Consider the following 18,131-nt stretch of genomic DNA (forward strand, 5'->3'; position numbering starts at 1 on the left):
ACACAAGAAACTTACCGTATATTTTACGAACTTTTTTTCTCTCTCTCTTTCTTCCACTCTTCTTAGCGTGTAACCGGTTGAGAATATGTTTTGCACTGTGACCAAACCTCACATGAGCGCAGAAATGTACACGCGACGAATGTTAAAAAGCCGTTTGAAACGTGCCATGCGATACACGCGACGTAACAGACTCGCCGCTCGTGAGCAAAAACTGCGGTCTGATGAAAATTCGTCGTATAGTGTGCGACGGGACGATATCTTTTCTTCTCTTAAGTAGCTTAAGTAAATCAGATCAGAATTAATGCGAACGATCGAGGAAGCTCTCAGCGCGCTAACGGAGAATTTTCCGACTATAATTTTTAAAATATAACGAGCGCATTTTTATCCCATCACTCGTGCGCAACGCTTCTCCGGTCGAGATTCTTCGACAGAGTTAATTTATCTGTATACCTAGATTTCGCATTCTATCAGTTCTCACGATCGATCGGCTTAAAGGACGGCGCGGCGCCGTTAATCAGACGTGTAATTTATTACGCGGCACAGGTCGCGCGACGAAAGTATACTTTTCATTTTCCCGACGAAGTTTCGTCTTGCGAGAAATTTAATTCTTCACGTGCGATAGACACGTGTACCGTGTGAGCGACATGAAAAGGCGACATTTGTTTTATTAATTAGATTCGCTTTTCGCTCAATAAAGAAAAATACACGTGCGGTGCACGCAGAAAAACAAATCGGTTTGTCCTAACAATAAGCGTGATTACACTGTGCGGGTAGCGTGCATCGCGCCGAATGTTATTTTTTCACATCAACGATCCAATGTTCTCGCAACAGCAAAAAAAACTGTATTTGGTGGGTAATATAAAATCGTAAAAAAATAGCAGCGACAAAATCATTTATTCGCGCGGTGATATGATGATGCTGTAAATAAAAATTGCTATAACCGATCGAGTGAATGATATAATACAGAAAAGAAAATTATATAAAATTGTTCTTATTGTGCGTAAACAATATATGAAATTAACCGCAATTGTTAAATTAATGTCTCTTCGAGATAATTATTTCTTGTGTCGGGAAAATGAATAAGGATTTTTGCGATTGAATGGGTTATAGTGGTGAATATGCATTTCCAGTAGGTATTCGCAAAAACTATCGATTGCGCTCGCGAGCACCGCCTTCGATATAGGAACTGCGAGCGGCGCATTTGGACGAGACAGCATGCAAAATAGCATGAGTGGAGAGAACACTTAAATTATGCGACCTGTCGGCAACAGTCTTTTAAACGTTCGCAATGATAAATATTAAGTCCCTTTGAAAACAAGACAAAGTATTTTCACTTCCAGCGTAGTCGCCATTGTGCGGAAAGAGAGAGAAAGAGACAGAGAGAGAGAGAGAGAGAGAGAGAGAGAAAGGGAATGTGCGTGCTTTATAGAAAATATTTCTATGAACGAGAGAGAAAGAGAAAGAGAGAAAGAGCACACCTAACCGCCAAGAGGTAGAATTAATGTCGAGATTGTTCGGAACTCCGCGATTTTACCGCGAAGCACTTTTTACGGGATGTAACGTCGGGATGAGAGATCCCATTAGCGAAATCAAATTTTCCGCCACGATGCAATATAATGGTTTTCAGTGAAATTCTTCTATGTGATCTACGAAAACTTCTCGGACTATATCAGAATTATTAGATACCCATAGTTTTTGCGATTTTTCAATATTTTTTTTTATGTTTGATATTTCAAATTAATATCGGACGGTCGTAAAAAACTTTTTACGGATTTCGTGACAGAAACATTGAGCCAAGTAATTTTGTTAAAAACGATTTATTCTACCAAATAATTCCCATTGTTTTCTATTATCTTCCGTTTTGTACTTGATAACAACATAAATAAATAACTCGTTTTTAATGAAATTACCTGATCCATTTTTCTGTCACAATATTCGTCAGAACTTTTGCACTCATTCCAATATCTCGTTTTTTTTTTCGACAAGTAAATTAAACCGTTCTTAAGATTCTTGCTGTCGTGCTAAGATTTTTTTATTGACATGATAAATCTGTCGTCGAATTCACAATTAAGTATTGTGAAAATAATTTTATTGGTACAGCTATTACAGTGTAACGACGTCACACACACACACACGCGCGCGCGCGCGCGCTCTTGCATCGTTCATCATTTAGATTACATTAATACAACGTATTTCCCCGATGGAGCTGAAAATCACCGGTAGGATCGTTGAATAATTTCTGGGTATATTATTATGCGCAATATTCGAATCTCGGATAATAGATATATAATATACAGGAGGAAGTTTTATTAATAATTGATTGAAAAAATGTATTTGCATTCGCGCGTATGTGTGTGTGTGTGTGTGAGGGAATATATCATTTTATTTTATTTGAAACGTGAAGCGGTGCTGTGAATAGATATGTACGTTAATTAAACGTAAATTTACATTATCTATTAAACGAATAAAAATTGTTCATTCTACTTATAATAGATGACGTTTTGCACAACGCAATATTTTTGCCATATTTTTTTCAAGTATAAATAGAAGTCACGTTTATAATTGTACCAATAAATGTGTTACACTTTATAACATTAAATAATAAACGTTAAAAATATATATTGAGAAATATTGAAAAATAACAAAATAAAAATCTTGTGAAACGTTTTTTCGATTATTGAAGCTAATAATAATTTAAAAGGAAACAAAAATGTTTATTTTTCTGAACACTTTGACCTAATCACTTACTGTTTTATTTTTACGAGAGACCCAAATGTCACAATTACACAGTGATATGTGCAATAGATAAGGAATACGCGAAGCCATAGTTTGCAGTTGTTAACGTCTATACGTATGCTCATCGAGAGAGAGAGAGAAAGAAAGAGTTGTAACTGGATACAGGTCTGTCCGTACAAAGGCTTCTTTTCTCAGCCTATACCACACTTTTCATCAAACATCTTTATTATGTTGTAGCTTAAATATATCGTGCAAATTTGCGTCTAAGACCGAAATCGTCGATTGTAAAACTACAAGTTGACAAAAGTAATCGAAAACAACTTGTTAAAAAAGTTATACATTACACAATATACGCGATACGCATTTAATTGACTGTGTATATTCTTCTCTTCTGCTTTACATCAGAACGTTGTTCATCATCCTTCTTGTATAATACATCTCCTGTGAAACGATTAAGGTGATTTTTTTTTCTCGTAATACACACATACACACAGAGGAGGAGGCGTGAATTCATCGCATAACCAGCTCTGACAAGCCGCGATCGATAACCAACGACGTCACGAACGACGCTTTTATTTGCATCTGAGATTAAGTTACCGAACTAACGGTTCATAGAAAAGCCGATCAATCGCATTTTATCTCTCTCGTCGACCTTCTTTTGCACCGGCACGACACGACGCGATGCGCACAAGCTTTCATCGTATCTTCGCATGAATGCCTTAAGTTCGTCCGTGGAGAAATCGCATCCCGGTTGTCCCCTTTGTTGTCTAAGGAAAACGCAATGCGGCCCGATATCCGATCGCGAGAGAGAGAACAGCATCTATTTCTTCTCATCCTATATTTTTCCTGACGGACAACTCTGTCGTTGTTCGGCATCCGCTATTGTTATTATTATTATTATTTCTATTTTTATTTTTATTTCCTGCAGTTCAAGTATTCAATATTTTACGCATAAAATTATATGAAAAATTGAAACAGAGAGAGAGAGAAAGAGAAAGATTATTTTACAATAAATATATTTTGACAGCGTAAAAATTGACGTAGTGGACGTGACATAGAAACGGAGATCCGTTTATTATTTTGCATTTGCGCTGACAAGCGTGTGCGGCCGGGCTGTCAGCGCGTATTTGCATGGAAACGTATTTACGATGTTCGACGGATGCGAAATCGGTCGAAACTGTATCCCGATACATAGTCTTAGAGACCTAATTACACGTGTGACGATCAACACGGCCGCTGTAACAGCGCGATTACGGGAGAATATGGTAGGTACGTGCTGGAGCCAAGATAGCAGACGCTCGTGAATCTATCGACAGGTCAGGCACGATGAATATCGGCATCCAATAATTGACCGGCGCCGCTGTTCGCCCCAAAGTGACAAAAGAAAGAAACCGAGCTTGTGTACGTAATTCACTCGGGAGTTTTCGATCGAGCGGACACTCTCTTCCCTCGTTGCTCGATAATGACAAAGTTGCCATTAATCAAACAAACCGATGAGAGAGCGTATCTTCGACGAGAAATTAAAAAACAAATATGCGAATGATATTGTACAACGAGATATTTGGCCTAACAATTGATGAGGGAGGTTCACAACGTGCAAATTTTATAACAACACTCTTTTACATTCTCGACAGCACGCGCTATCGCGATAAGTTTGTAAATTTTTCGGACAACGTTTTTCGGCACGCTACAGTGGAGCTTTATCGTGCAATTAACATATAGTTCGCGATGCAGTTTTCCAATTTGACTGGCAAAAAAGTTGTTCGGCGAGACTCGGCGTGAAAATGCCGCTTCAAGTCCGCGCAATTTACATCGTAATTTAGCGACCGCGGCGTGACGGTACATTCATCATTTGGTCCGCGGCTAAATCATTTTGTTACCGAAGTAGCGCTTTGCCTGTATTTGGAACCGTTGAACACAAACGTCTGCATTCAGAATGTGTCTGCAGATTGTTCTATGAATTTTACACCGCAAAGAGAACGCGTTTGATACACTCCGCCATAATTATAAAATACAAATTATTTGCGCTTGCGTGTCTCAATGTTTACGTTTTTTTGTATATGTTCGTTGTGTAGAGAAAAATCTCACACGCGTTGTGAGTGCATGATGCAAAAATTAAACCCGTAAAGCACACGTTGTACATAATTAATTATTTTGTTTATAAAAGATATCTTGACAATTATTTTATGCTCGCGTGTAATTTTATTATTAACGCTGCGCGTTTATTTTGTCGAATTAAACATTTTGTTATATTTTTTACTCACTGTGCGTTAAAAAGCAACGTAATTGTATATTTCGCATTTTTGACTTAATAAAAAGCTTCTGTACACTTCTTCCGTGTTTACGTATAATCATTTCCGTTTCTTCACAAATATAACTACGTAAAAATATGATACGGAACAATGACGTTCCGCAGTCGACGCTTAAAAAAAAAAAAAAAAAAAACATGACAGGAAAAACAAAATGAAAAATTATATTGATTATCAAGGCGAATCCGGACGGAGAGGACTTTATGCGGCTTATGAGAGTTCCTCTCTCTCTCTCTCTCTCGGCGAGCTTAGCGTTGGCTGTATGATGAAGTGAGCGACCGGGAAACTTTCCGACCACACAGGAGAGGAGGCCTCATCACCCAGGAGGCGGTGTCCGTGCACGCATCGCGCGGTTAACTCGCGAGACCTCGAAATAAATTGACCGACGTCGCCAATGGTGGTTGTTTATTTTCGAAATTAAATTGAATTGGCCCATAACTTGCCGGTCTATTAGCCCTGGGGACCAGACTAGTTTGCTCGTAAATCTCCGGAGTATCGGACCGGTGGCACCGTACGTATATACACAGAACGCCGCGAGCCGATGTGTGCGCGTTCGCGGCGGCTCGAACCGCAGGGATGTTGCGCGAGGAGGAGAGGGTGCATTCGATTCGCGCCCTCGACAATGCGTCCGGAAGCTCCCAGGAAATACATGGGCGTGGTGCCGAGATAAATGTACTCTCTCGCATTTGCATACTTCTCGCTCTCACGCGGTTTCTATACCTCTATCTTCCCGGTCGGTGCAACATGGTCGGGTGTTCGATTCAGATTCTATCTGCACTTGTCTGCACCTTCTGCTTTTCCGCCTTCTTCTTGCCATCTCTTCTTCCTCCCTCCGTCTGTCTTTTCCTCTATCCGTGTGTCTTTGTCGATCGTAAAATCGGACAGAGCCGTCCGGAAGTGAGAAAAGGGAACGAATATGAGATACGTTTAAAGCATCGATCGTCCGTTTTACAGCGAACGAGAGAGGAAATGATGTCAGTTAATCTGTGAAACTTGATCACTCCGGTGTAAAAAAGAAAAAAAAAGAAGAGCAAACGGTTGTTTTTCGAAATAATAATAATATTTTATTTAATTATTCAAAAACAATTCCATACTTTTTTCCAATCGATCGAAATAGTTTGGGCGAACGATCGCAAGATGACGGTCAGTGCAGAGGTAGTGAGAGGTGCCTATTCCGCGAGACAAATGTGAACCGATGCGATAAACTACCATAGTATTCCCGCGGGATATCCCTTTCGGGGGGATACACGGACGGAAGGGTGGATTTATTCATCCTGCTTGACTACTCGCTTGATTATTGAAACGAATCGAGTAGTTTCTGTCGTACACTAACGCGCGAGTGTATCTGCCCGCAAAATACTCAATGTCGATACGTTATTCCAAATGATTTATTGGTATCTTAAATAAATTGTAATTTATCCTTTTGCGCGCTGCTTCTCTATCCAGCCGGTTTCAACAATAATTTCGAAGCCTCGTATACATGTAACGATAACAAACGAACAAAGCACATTCATACCGAATATCTACGATAATTAATTTGCCAGTGATTAATCGCGGATCTTTGTGAGTCTAACAACGGTAGTTACTTTAATGTGTTTATAAAGCATTTCTATTCAATATTAAATACACACACACACATCGCACTGTTTCCTTTTCATTAAACACAATCTCGATTACAGATGCTGATTACGTTTTGGTTCTAATCTCGCTGGATTAATTCTTGGAATTTATTTGAACTCGCGTCTTTCGCGGACCAAAATCACTTGAACGTGAAAATATATTATCTCCCGAAGAATTATCGCGGGGGAATGTAAAGTTTACTAAGTACGATTACATTACCATTTGCGATACCTCGCTTAAGTGCTACTTATACGATTGATATTGGCCAATCGACGAGGGAAATAGCGTAGCTTCTAATTTATGCGAAGCAACAGGAAAGCGAGAAAGGACTGTTTTTTTTTTTTAGGGAGAATTATTTTCTTACAACGATAATCTCGTCCTCGCGATACATCGACGCTAGACAATCGAGAAACTCGGCCGAGGAGACACGACGCTTCGTTCAAACTCGTAACTGCAGTCCGATTAAAGTGTTCCAGCACGTTTCGTAGTTTCGTCCCAGCTTGCGCCTGTCCTTTTGCCCCGATTTTCTTTAATCCCATCATCTTCTATTTCTTCTTGTGTTTTTCGGCCTTTTTCTACTTCTCTCTTTCTCTCTCTCTCTCTCTTCACACATATCTTGCTTGTTTTTCTTCGATATCACAACTACTGGACGAGTTCGACGCCGACGATTGTTACACGCTCCGAACGGCGGAGGCGGCCCTCCGGAAAGTTTCGCGCTCTACGCGATGTACACGGTGTCGCATTCTTTGGTCTTAACGATCAAACTTACCCTCGGGCAACAGTTCGACAACTATGCGAAAGACGAGACGCGAGCACCAACGTTGGCGATCGGCGGATTCTCGAACTGTTCTAACGGCTTTGTTCGCTCGCAGCGATCGACATAACGTTTTCCACCGTTAGAATGTTTGACCCGTTGTACGATCACAAGATAACGGAGCTTGATATTTACGATTGTTTTGAGACTATCAATGTTTTTGATCGGCGAAAATTATGTAATTTCTAGAATTATATTGTACTTGCGACTTTATTACAATGTTTGTTTTATACACTGTATCTACGTATATTTTTCACGAAACTAAGTCTCTATGACAATTGATTGATGTAATTTCAATCTTGGAACGAGAATATCCGAGACAAATCCTTGGCGCATTTATTGCATCCTTAACAAATTTAGCTTCAATTATGCAACGCACGTTTATCTTTAATATGTATTTACTTTATGTCAGAAGATTCTCTTACGATCTAGATCGGTGCTTGTCACATGCGTGAGCGAAGGCTGTGACATTGCTGCGATTTCACCGCGCGTCTGGCGATACTCTGCCTTCTTTGCCATTCAATGCTGGATCTCAAGGACAACGCTGGTTGGATGTGAGATCTAATAATATACATGTGTTAACACAGCGCACACGTGCAACGTTGAATCTGGCTGACATCATTCTTGGGATCAAGCGCTGGGGGGAAGCCGAACAGTGGGAGAACCGTCGAATCGTCGCGCTTGGTGGGGACTGGATTTTCGACCTGGCGACTGGATCTTCTCGGACCCGAGCAATCAAACATTGCCTTCACTTGAATGATGACAAGCACTAAGCTAGACCTTGGACATAAAGTAGTTATTACATAAGCTCAAAAAGAATGTGCACGTTTCCGCCTCGTGTTAGCTGCGTGTTTTATTGATTAATTTTCGGTATATTGTCAAGAATAATACAAGTGTGTACACATAATATATTATATAAAATAAAGTAACATATAACACTCAGTTATATAATACCATCAGTGAATCATCAGGTTTACATTAGTTGTCTGTGAACTAAATATTTTATTATTAATTTTAGGTTTATAGAAAATAATATTTTTACTCACCAAAAATTAGTATAATTAAAAACTTTTATTAGAATACAAGTAAAGTAAAATTTAACTTTTGCATTGCTTTATAACATATTTCCTCAAACTTTCAACAGATTGCCAGCAGAAATATAAAAACGACAGACTCTGTCGCAATCTTCTTCCATTTTGCGCTGTGCACATCTTGCTTGTTAATCTATAGCGATCAGTCTGCTATCAAGATTTTGTCTCAGCAGATTCTGTCCACAAAACATGATCCTACATGTAGACACAGAGAACACTAGCTTTGATACCGAGTTCCGATCAAAATTGTTGCCAGTCTGTTGACATATTGTTATACCAGTTTGCTTAACTGTGATAACTATGTATAGTTACTTGATGTAAATATCATAAATTACATACCTTCCCGAATGAAATCACACTGTTATAAAAGGTGTTCTACACAACCAATATTCACCAGATGTAACAACATATCAGCAAGTACTTTGGACATTGTGTCTTCGCCGGCCTTTTTCATTAGTTTTGAAAAATATTCTGACCCCTTTGTTTCAAGTTCTGAAATTGCTTCTATCTCAACATAACCAAATAGTACCGGTAAAAAGAAGGATGCGATACAAAATCCAAGAAGACCGTTTCTCTTGTAATCGTTTAACAAAGCATCGTAGGAATATTTCTCTATATCTTTTATGTTATTTTCTAGTAGATATTCCTTCAGTGTTTCGTGATAAACTCGCATGATGTTCAAAAACACATCCTTTCTCGTTTGTTTCGGGCAACAGATACAAAAATACGTGGAAAGATCAATGGCGGGCGTTCCGTATCTCATAAGCGCGAAGTCGATCAACATCGCTCGATATTGTCCGTTAGCTTCGGTCTTAAAGAGAGCGTTGGTCATTGTAAAGTCGCCGTGACATATCGTGGACAAAGATTCCACCGGTTTTACTATCTTCATCAATATTTCGTCATACGCGTTTGAGAGCAAGACTTCCATTTTGTCACAAAAGACCGTATCATAGCCGTGACGGCGAAGATACTCCACCGATCGCGTCGCATTTGTATTAATCATGATTTTCGAATGAGTGTTTTCATTCTTATATCTTGATTCTTGCAAATTCTTAACTATGTCAAAAAACTTATCTCGCTCCATTTCTTTCATGACATATCCTTTACCATGAAATCGAGCCATCTCGCGCACCGCTGCAAACGTATATTCCAGAGGTGCGTCGTATTTATAGGAACACGGATAATATCCTCGATCAGTAACATTCTCCAGCGCGATTACCGAATCTTCCAACGGTTTTTCGAGAAGACAATAAGGTTTTGGAAAATTCTCGTTTGGTTTGGCGTACATGCGATAAAATAAAATCTCGTTGTGTAACTGATCTTCGATTTGAAAGTATTTTCTGGCAACCTCTGTCTGCATTGGCTTCTTCAATACCATAGCAATTTCCTCGTTCCGTCCGTTCGTTTTGTTCGTAAACTTTACACGCATGAAATACGTAATAGACATGATAGCTGACGTCGGGGTTACGGATATTTCGTATTGAACTTTATCGACATCTGGTCCCAGATTTTCGATGATCTTTGACATGCTTTTGTCGATCCATTTTTGATCGTCACTGCTTATCATTTTGTCAAACACCGAATTGTAATCGCCTTGCGCACTGAGATTTTTTAGTGATATGAAATTAAACGCGCGAGTAAACTACTTGTCTCGATAATGACTGAAGCGCAACTGTGCGAGAAGTTTGCTTTAAGTAGATAACTGGTTTCCACGTGCAGGAGCCACACATGTACGAGACGTGTGTAAATGTATATATGTACGTATATCGTATATCATCACGCAACATTGTGCACACTGTTCCGTGAAGATCAAGGTTAGTACACACTAAAAAGTATAAGATAGGCAACAAACCTGAGAATAGGAAAATCATGATAGGAATAGCGACAAGAATTTCACAAAGTCATTATTCGTAGGAATTGAATCTTTATGTATTTTAAGATTATCTTAATTTTGTCTCTAAATGTAATGAGACGAGATTTATACATCATCTTAAGATAAACTTGGTAGATTTTTAATAGATTTTTTTAATAGAATTATAATATCACTCCAACATACGAAAACGTATGTATGTCGATACACAGTATTAGCACTGACAATACTTTTTTATCTCAATTATCCATCACTGTTTTTTTCATTGCTTACTTTTTATTGTGTAATGACCTTTATTGGCGCTGAGTAACTATGTATCACACAGTATGAGAAACAAGTAACACTATAGAGAGAGAATATATCTTGCGTAAAATGAGAGAGTAACAGAAAATTTAAAACGATATCGCTTAAACAGCAATAAACATAGTATTATTTATAAAAATTTATTTATCGCGCGCATGCAATATAATATTGGTGCTATAAGATTATATGCGTACAATATTTTAATGTTTGATATAAAATGTCTGATAACAGTATCACATCTCATGATAAAACGGTTTGTACTTTGAGTCGAAGGTTTTCACTAAATTGCTAACTTTACAATAATATATATATCCATATGTATATTACACACGTATATTACACATGTATATTACACACGTCACTTTAAAGTAAGAAACGAATTTTTTTCTCACATTTTTTACTTCTCGGTGCATTAAACGGTTCATCTTCGCAAAATCTTTCTTCGGTCTGACATTCGCGGATAGTTGTAAAAAAACGAGGTCACGAAAGACGCTTTCGCGAACAATACCATCAGACGTGACTACTCGAAGGTAGGTAAAAGAAAGTGGAATGAAATACGGAATCGTGCGAAGAGTAACAAATGACTAAGAAAACTGCCAGACTCAATCTAAAAGGACAGGTGGAAGAACCTTTTCTTAGTTCGTAATACGGGATTAACGAAAAGCTTAATGGGAACGTGACAAACACATGTATTGTGCGCAAAGAGAATTTTATCAAAAAAAGTTTTAATATTATTTTAATATATCAAAGAAACATGTATTTATAACCTAAATAATATATAGTTATATATATAATCGATATATTATATTAATATTTTATTATACAACGTATTTTATTACAAAAAGTTTTGATAAAATAAAGTATATTTACTCGGTGTAATATTACGCAATTGTGTTATGTTTCACACTTTGTATTATGGCGCTTATTTTACACACACACACACGACATAGTATATTATTATATTAAATATTTATTATATTATCAGTGTTTCTTTTTACACAATACTGCTGTACAAATGACATTGCAACATTTTTGTTTATACACACAATGATTCAGAGATCTGTTTACAACAAAACTACACATTTACACATTTTTCTTCTTTATTAATCTTTCTTATCAAGTTAAAGATAAAGTTGAAGATAAAGTTTATTACTTTTTTAATATAAGTTTATTACTTTCTTAAATTATCTTGTTTTTGACAAGATTATTAAACTAAGTAAAAAAAAGAAATATTCTTATAAATAATCTTCTAAACAGCCCAGATCCTTTAAATGTAACAACATATCAGCCAATATCTTGGATACTTTGTCTCCGCCCAAGTTCTTTTGCATCATCGCGTTCTCCTCTGTTGATAAAGTTGTCATATCGAAATCACGATATCCCATGAGTACCGCTAAATAAAAGGATGCGATAGAGTAACCCAAAATAGCGCCTCTTCTGAAGTCGTGCAACAACGCGTCGTACGAATACTTTTCGATGTCCCGAATACCAGCGTCCAGTAGATATTCTTTCAGCGCGTCAAAGTAGGCTCGCATAATTTCGTGGAACTTGTCTTTTCGCACTTCATTCGAACAATTGAGAAAGAGATATGTAGAGATGTCGATGACAGGTGGCCCGTATCTTAAACTCGCAAAATCGATCAGCATCACTCGATGTTGTCCATCATCTTCCATTTTGAAGAGCATGTTGGCTAATGTAAAGTCACCGTGACAGAACGTGGACAGAGGTTCCAGCGGTTGTACTAATTTCACCAACACGTCGTACAAGTTGGAAAGTACAGGTTCCATTTTATCGCAGAAGACCACATCATAACCATGATCACGAAGATATTCCACCGCTCGCGTCGAGTTTACATCGACATTAATTCTGAAACCACTTGTAGCATTCTCAAAATATCTAATTTCTTCAATTTGCTTTACGATATCGTTGAATTTATCACGTTGTTGCTCTTTCATGACGTATCCTTTGCCATGGAATCGTCCTAACTCACGCATCGCCGCCAATGTATACTCCAGAGGTGCGTAATATTTGTACGAACACGGATAATAACCTCGTTTATTAACGTTCTCCAGCGCTATCACCGAATCGTTGGGTGGTCGTTCGTCGAAGTAGAAACATTTTGGAAAATTATCGTTCGGTTGGGCGTACATACGGTAGAATAGAATCTCGTTGTGGAACTGAGAAGATAAGTTAAGATCATTGTAAAAAATTTCATTTAAACAACATGAAAAAGATCTCTTCAGTATCATCGAAAGTTCTTCGTTTTTATCCTTTATCGTGTTCTTAAATTTCACGCATACGTGATACTGAGAAGACATGACAAAGTTGTTAGATGTAGACAGCTCGTATCGAGCTTCGTTCAGTCCAAGGTTTTCAATGATCTTTGACATCACTTCTTTAATCCATGTTTGACAATCGTCGTCGTTAGACATTTTTATTCACTTTACGATGTATGACTTGGTATTTTTGAATGATTGTGTTATTTACTTGAGAATATAAATTTCGTCGTAATTGCAACACTAAACGTTACTGTAGCTCTAGTTTTCAGAGACTGATGAAAACAAAACGAAATTGTGATAAGAGCCTTTGTGCGTGTGATAATCTTATCATCATGAATATTTGAAAAAGAGGAGTTGTGTTGGGTAATCATGTATCACAAGATACATAATCTTATCATTTTGCGACATAATACGTAAACTTTACTTTTAATTACGTTACAAAACTATTCATACAGAATCAAATACAACTATATATTATATATATACATGTAACTTTACTTTTAATTATGTCGCAAAAAAAAATATATATATATATACACTATATAATATAATATAGTTGTATTTGATTCTGTATAACTAGTTTTGCAACATAATTAAAAGTAAAGTTACATATTATGTTGCAAAATGATTACATGCCGTTATTTGTGCTGATAAGGTTATCTTGTGATAAACAACACAACTCCTTTTTTCACATACTCATGATGATAAGACTGAGACATTGTTGCACATAAAGTCTCTTGTAACAATTTCGTCATATATATAGTTTATCGGAGATAACTTGTAGCTGTTATCTATTATTGTAAAGTTCATTTCAGTTAATATATCTTTTCTGTACTATCTCTATTTTCTATCTATTATAGTTAACAGGTTAAACTTAGAACAGCTTTCTAGCTGCTGTTTCGCTCTTTAAAGAGCACTTTGTAATTAACTTACAAGTCTTTATATTATTTGTAATAATTTTATTCTCTTTAATAAAGATATTATTATTATTGTTGTTGTTGTTGTTGTTGTTATATATATATATAGAAAGAGAGAGAAAGAGAGAGAGTTTCTTTAGTAGTTTGAACGCGCACGTGGTTAAGATAGAAGATAGACTATTTAAAACGTATTATTATAGGAAATAACACGCTTCTCGCGCAATATGTTATAATTACCACTTACAGGCATTTGTTTTGCAGATCTAACAAAATTTTACCTTAATTTTAACGCAGCAAAATGAATACAATTTTATAGAGAAAATTGACGTTTTTTTCAGTCAGGTAAAGTGCATCCCAAGAGTGTCGAGCCGCTGTTAAGCGGAAATAGCATTTGCGTTTTTTCATCTGGACGAGAGAATATTCTGTGCTATTTCTTTCAAGAGAGAAATTTTGTAAATTGCGGTTGATGTGTTAAATATCTACTGAATATACTATGTGAGTGTATATTCTTTTACTCTGTCGATTATATAAAAACTGAATCTCAAGAAAATCTTGCAAAATAATTGAACTTTAAAAGTCAAATAATCGATATTTGGTTAGGTTTTTGCGCTACATATACAGTAATTTTTTTTTAATAACAAGTACTATAATAATAATAATAATAATAATAATAATAATAATAATAATAATAATAATAATAATAAACTGAATAAATGTAAACGTTAAAAGTGTATAGAGATATCAAATGTTATTGCGAATTAAACTCGAAATACCACATCACGTACAGGCACGTTTGAACCTATGCGGTGAGGCGTATCGAAATTTTCTCTCAATAATGCATTTTTGACCACAAATTTATTTCGGCGCGCGATAAAAGCGCATTAAAGCCCTATAACTCCAAAAATGCTCGGTGCCCTCATTCCTCGCTGCGAAAGCACGAAAGCTCTATTCTGAACCAGCCGACCAACTCGCTACATTCCTCCCGGCTGAGTTAGGCACGTTTTCGGGTCGGATGACGGAAAAACGTCTCCCGTGACTTTGCCAGGTAAAGGGATTTTGCATAATCACCGGTGACGTTGCATTTAAGTGGCTTGCTCGGTAAGCGGCGAGGAGAAGCTACTCGAGCACTATATCTAAATAGCGTATTGCGCGACAGTTTTAACGAGAAAGAACTTCGGTCTAGTGCCAGTAGAAAGTTTCGGCGTTATGCAACACTTTTTAAATTTTTGATGCGCTCTGTCTCGCACTTTTGCACCGAGGATTTTACATCTGTGAAAATTCGTGCTCGTACAATTCGTTTATAAATACCTATCTGCAGAACATTTGCGCGAACGGAGACAAAGTTCTTTTCCACGTGACTCTTTGTATTTACATTTTAATATAAAATATCTTATATCTAATTGATAATATCAATTTGATCTCTTTCAATTCTTTGACGTACAATTCAATTAAAAATATTTTTCTGTATTATTCAATTTTTTTTCACCGATTATGCAGCAGCCACGAAGAAAAGCTACACGTATATAAGTTTGCTTTATGTAATTTTAATATTTTTGAAATTTCAAATAAGCAGTAAGTTATTATACATAATTCTCTTTTAATTTATTATTAGAGCGGTAAGAATTGGAAATTATTAAAATTACGTGTCTCTTTCTGAAACACGTCGAATTTAAGGCAGCTAAGTTAAATATTTGACGTACAAATGAATGCTTAGTTGGTTCGTATTTCTGTGTAACACATATCAAATAATGATACATGTTATAATTACACAGAGTACGTTATTACTTAATTGGTAAGCTATCAAGGTGAACAACTTGAGAATTATCTTAGTTCGTAATTACAAATAAAAGCGATAAGCGAGTCGGACTGTCGCGTCGCGTCGTAGAGAATCATTTTATTTGGATATTTGTGTGTATGAAGTTTTAAAAATATATCTATATATGTATAAGTTATCATTAAAAAGATGCTTATAGCGATAAATCGTATCGTATTTTTTCGTTTCATTTGTTCAACAACGATGATTTGTTTCGCAATGTTTCTCAATTGTTAGAGCCGCTGTTTCTAGACGGAAATATATAATTACTGCAAGTCGGATCAAAGAAGAGGTGGGAAGAGAGCGAAGGAGAAAAAGAGAGAGATAGAGAGAGAGAAAGAGCGAGAGAGCGAGAGAGCGAGACGCGATATTGGTGCGTTCTTTTGCCGAGGTGCACAATTCTCTGTCGAAAATTTCACAAAACATAACAATGACTGGCGTTAAGGAGAGGACTGCCGCTACGCGGGACGAATCGAGTCAGATTAAATTTCCATTGCAAATTTCATTCAACGGACTACCTCGTACTTTACTCACGCTCCCTTTTCTCTCTCGCGCTTCAACTTCCTCCGGGCGCTTTCCCGTTCCCGTCGACAACGTGTCGACGCGGCATCGTACCTCGACAAGATGAACGACGCGGCTGGTATTTACGCTAGGAACGATGAAGCGTTTGTGGGATAAGCGCCCGAGACCCCGGGTGTATATCTAAGCGTCGTTATCCGCTTTCTTTGTCGAAGATTATCGTCCTGCGCGAGGCTGTCACCATCCGCCCACGAAGTAGATAACTGTTCCGGAGCTACACCGCAACCGACGTTCGCGTCTACGGTACGACCGTGAACATGATAACGGGGGATACAACGCCGGTGAGAGGGAATACATGTAACAAAGTGGAGCTACGACTAACATCGTCGAGTACAGATTTTCCGAGGATTTCGTTGTCGCGCGTCTCACAAATATCCGCCAGTGTCTTCTTGGCGATACGCGCGCTTTCTTGCAACTCCCGTGGCTTGAACGATAACGAGAACTTGCTGCGCGTCTGCCTAAGCGCGCTCGTTAGACTAATGAGCTCTCAAAAATATGCGCTTTCTTGCGTTCTTTCGTGAAGTTCGCGTTATCGAGAATGAAGAACTTAATGACGCGTTTAAAGACGATCTTCGTTTTATTCGGACACGGTCTGTCACCGGTAATGTTCTTGTTAATAAGCGATAACAAAAATTACCATTTTCTACAGCTAGTTACATTATATGAACTTTCGCATTGTGCCAAAAATTGGATATGGAACATTTTAAATTCTTTAAATAACGATATCACGAAATAATTAGGGATAAAAATCAATTTTTAATATTTTTTAAATTAAATTTTATTGTTATATTCATTTTCAGCGTATTAATAAATTTAATAAAAATTAACTATAATTATGATCGCGGCATTTTCGCTGTTAATTGATTGGTAATTATAAAGATGAATTATAATGATGAAGTAAATAATACGAGGATTTACATCATCAAATGATATTATAAATAATTGAATTTTTTACTTCAAGTTTTAATCGCGGCGCTCTCGCTCGTGATACTATCTCATTCACTTACAGAGCACGACTATTATCTTTCACGTTGACATTTTTTTTTTTCCAACCCATTGTGTATCACATAAATCGTCGGGACGTGCTTCGTTACACTCTTAGCGGGAATTCCGCGCAAGGCAACTGTGTGACGTGCGATAAATCGACGACGTTTAGATCGCAACCGGTGGATTGCGTTGCAACATTTGTTCCGATTTTCCTAACGTCGAAGGTGTTCTCTTCGTTACGTTCTCGTCGTGAAATTCGCCGACGTTGGTGTACAGGAATCGCGATCAGACGCGCCGCGCTTCGTATTGTTCCGCGCGTAACAAATGCCAGCCAATCGTGCGTCTCTCGAAAGTGAAAATTAATCCGATCGGCCGTGCGGGAAATCAATTCCATAATAAATCTCTCCTAGGCGGATCGTAAATAATATCCGCTCCGTGCTGTGCGAGATAGCGCGCAACGGCGCGACAAAGAAATATGACGGTCAAGCTTATTTATCGGCGAAATCCCGAACGGCACGTATCCAGCTCGAGGTTTCCGCCCCCAGCCAGCGAAACTCCTTCGCAGCCAAAAGTTTAACATGTTACATCGTCGCGAAAGCTTCAGATGCGCGCACGAGTCTTTGCACTTTGACTCGCGAAGCAATGATGAACTTTCCAACTTGATTTTCTTGGAACACACCTCTGCGGCACGTGGACGCTCTATGTATTCCTCATCAATCATTCTATTTTATCCGAGAAAATAAAAGAGATATAGGTGATGTATATATATATATATAAATGTTTCCAAAGTTTCAGAGGTATATAGTGCATCTA

The 18,131-nt window shown here is 37.6% G+C and overlaps 3 protein-coding genes across 7 annotated transcripts in view; 1 reads left to right on the top strand and 2 right to left on the bottom strand.

The window, feature by feature from the left end:
• Positions 1 to 18,131, top strand: part of LOC109852658 (zwei Ig domain protein zig-8-like) — a 239,300-nt gene that overhangs the window by 112,245 nt on the left and 108,924 nt on the right. Inside the window, exon 1 of one of the 4 annotated variants that reach the window (XM_020424022.1) lies at positions 18,004 to 18,072. The exons of the other annotated variants lie outside the window; for them this stretch is intronic. The gene's annotated coding sequence lies outside the window, so the exon portion shown is untranslated. Of the gene's footprint in view, positions 1 to 18,003; positions 18,073 to 18,131 lie in introns of those variants that run through there. 4 annotated transcript variants of the gene reach the window in all.
• LOC109852655 lies at positions 8,314 to 10,234 on the bottom strand. 2 transcript variants are annotated; one of them, XM_020424016.1, is made up of 2 exons: positions 8,910 to 10,234; positions 8,314 to 8,765 (listed from the first exon to the last, which is right to left on the bottom strand). In XM_020424016.1, the coding sequence occupies exon 1, from the start codon at positions 10,135 to 10,137 to the stop codon at positions 8,932 to 8,934; it is 1,206 nt and encodes a 401-aa protein (XP_020279605.1). In that variant the 5' UTR covers positions 10,138 to 10,234; the 3' UTR covers positions 8,314 to 8,765; positions 8,910 to 8,931. The 2 variants fall into 2 exon arrangements, with proteins under 2 accessions (XP_020279605.1, XP_020279604.1); XM_020424015.1 differs by having other exon boundaries at positions 8,314 to 8,827.
• Positions 11,580 to 13,284, bottom strand: LOC109852657. Its single transcript, XM_020424017.1, has one exon. The coding sequence runs from the start codon at positions 13,173 to 13,175 to the stop codon at positions 11,979 to 11,981; it is 1,197 nt and encodes a 398-aa protein (XP_020279606.1). The 5' UTR covers positions 13,176 to 13,284; the 3' UTR covers positions 11,580 to 11,978.

Source organism: Pseudomyrmex gracilis, unplaced genomic scaffold, assembly GCF_002006095.1.
Source record: "Pseudomyrmex gracilis isolate BER0280 unplaced genomic scaffold, ASM200609v1 scaffold_32, whole genome shotgun sequence".
Classification (NCBI taxonomy): Eukaryota; Metazoa; Arthropoda; class Insecta; order Hymenoptera; family Formicidae; genus Pseudomyrmex; species Pseudomyrmex gracilis.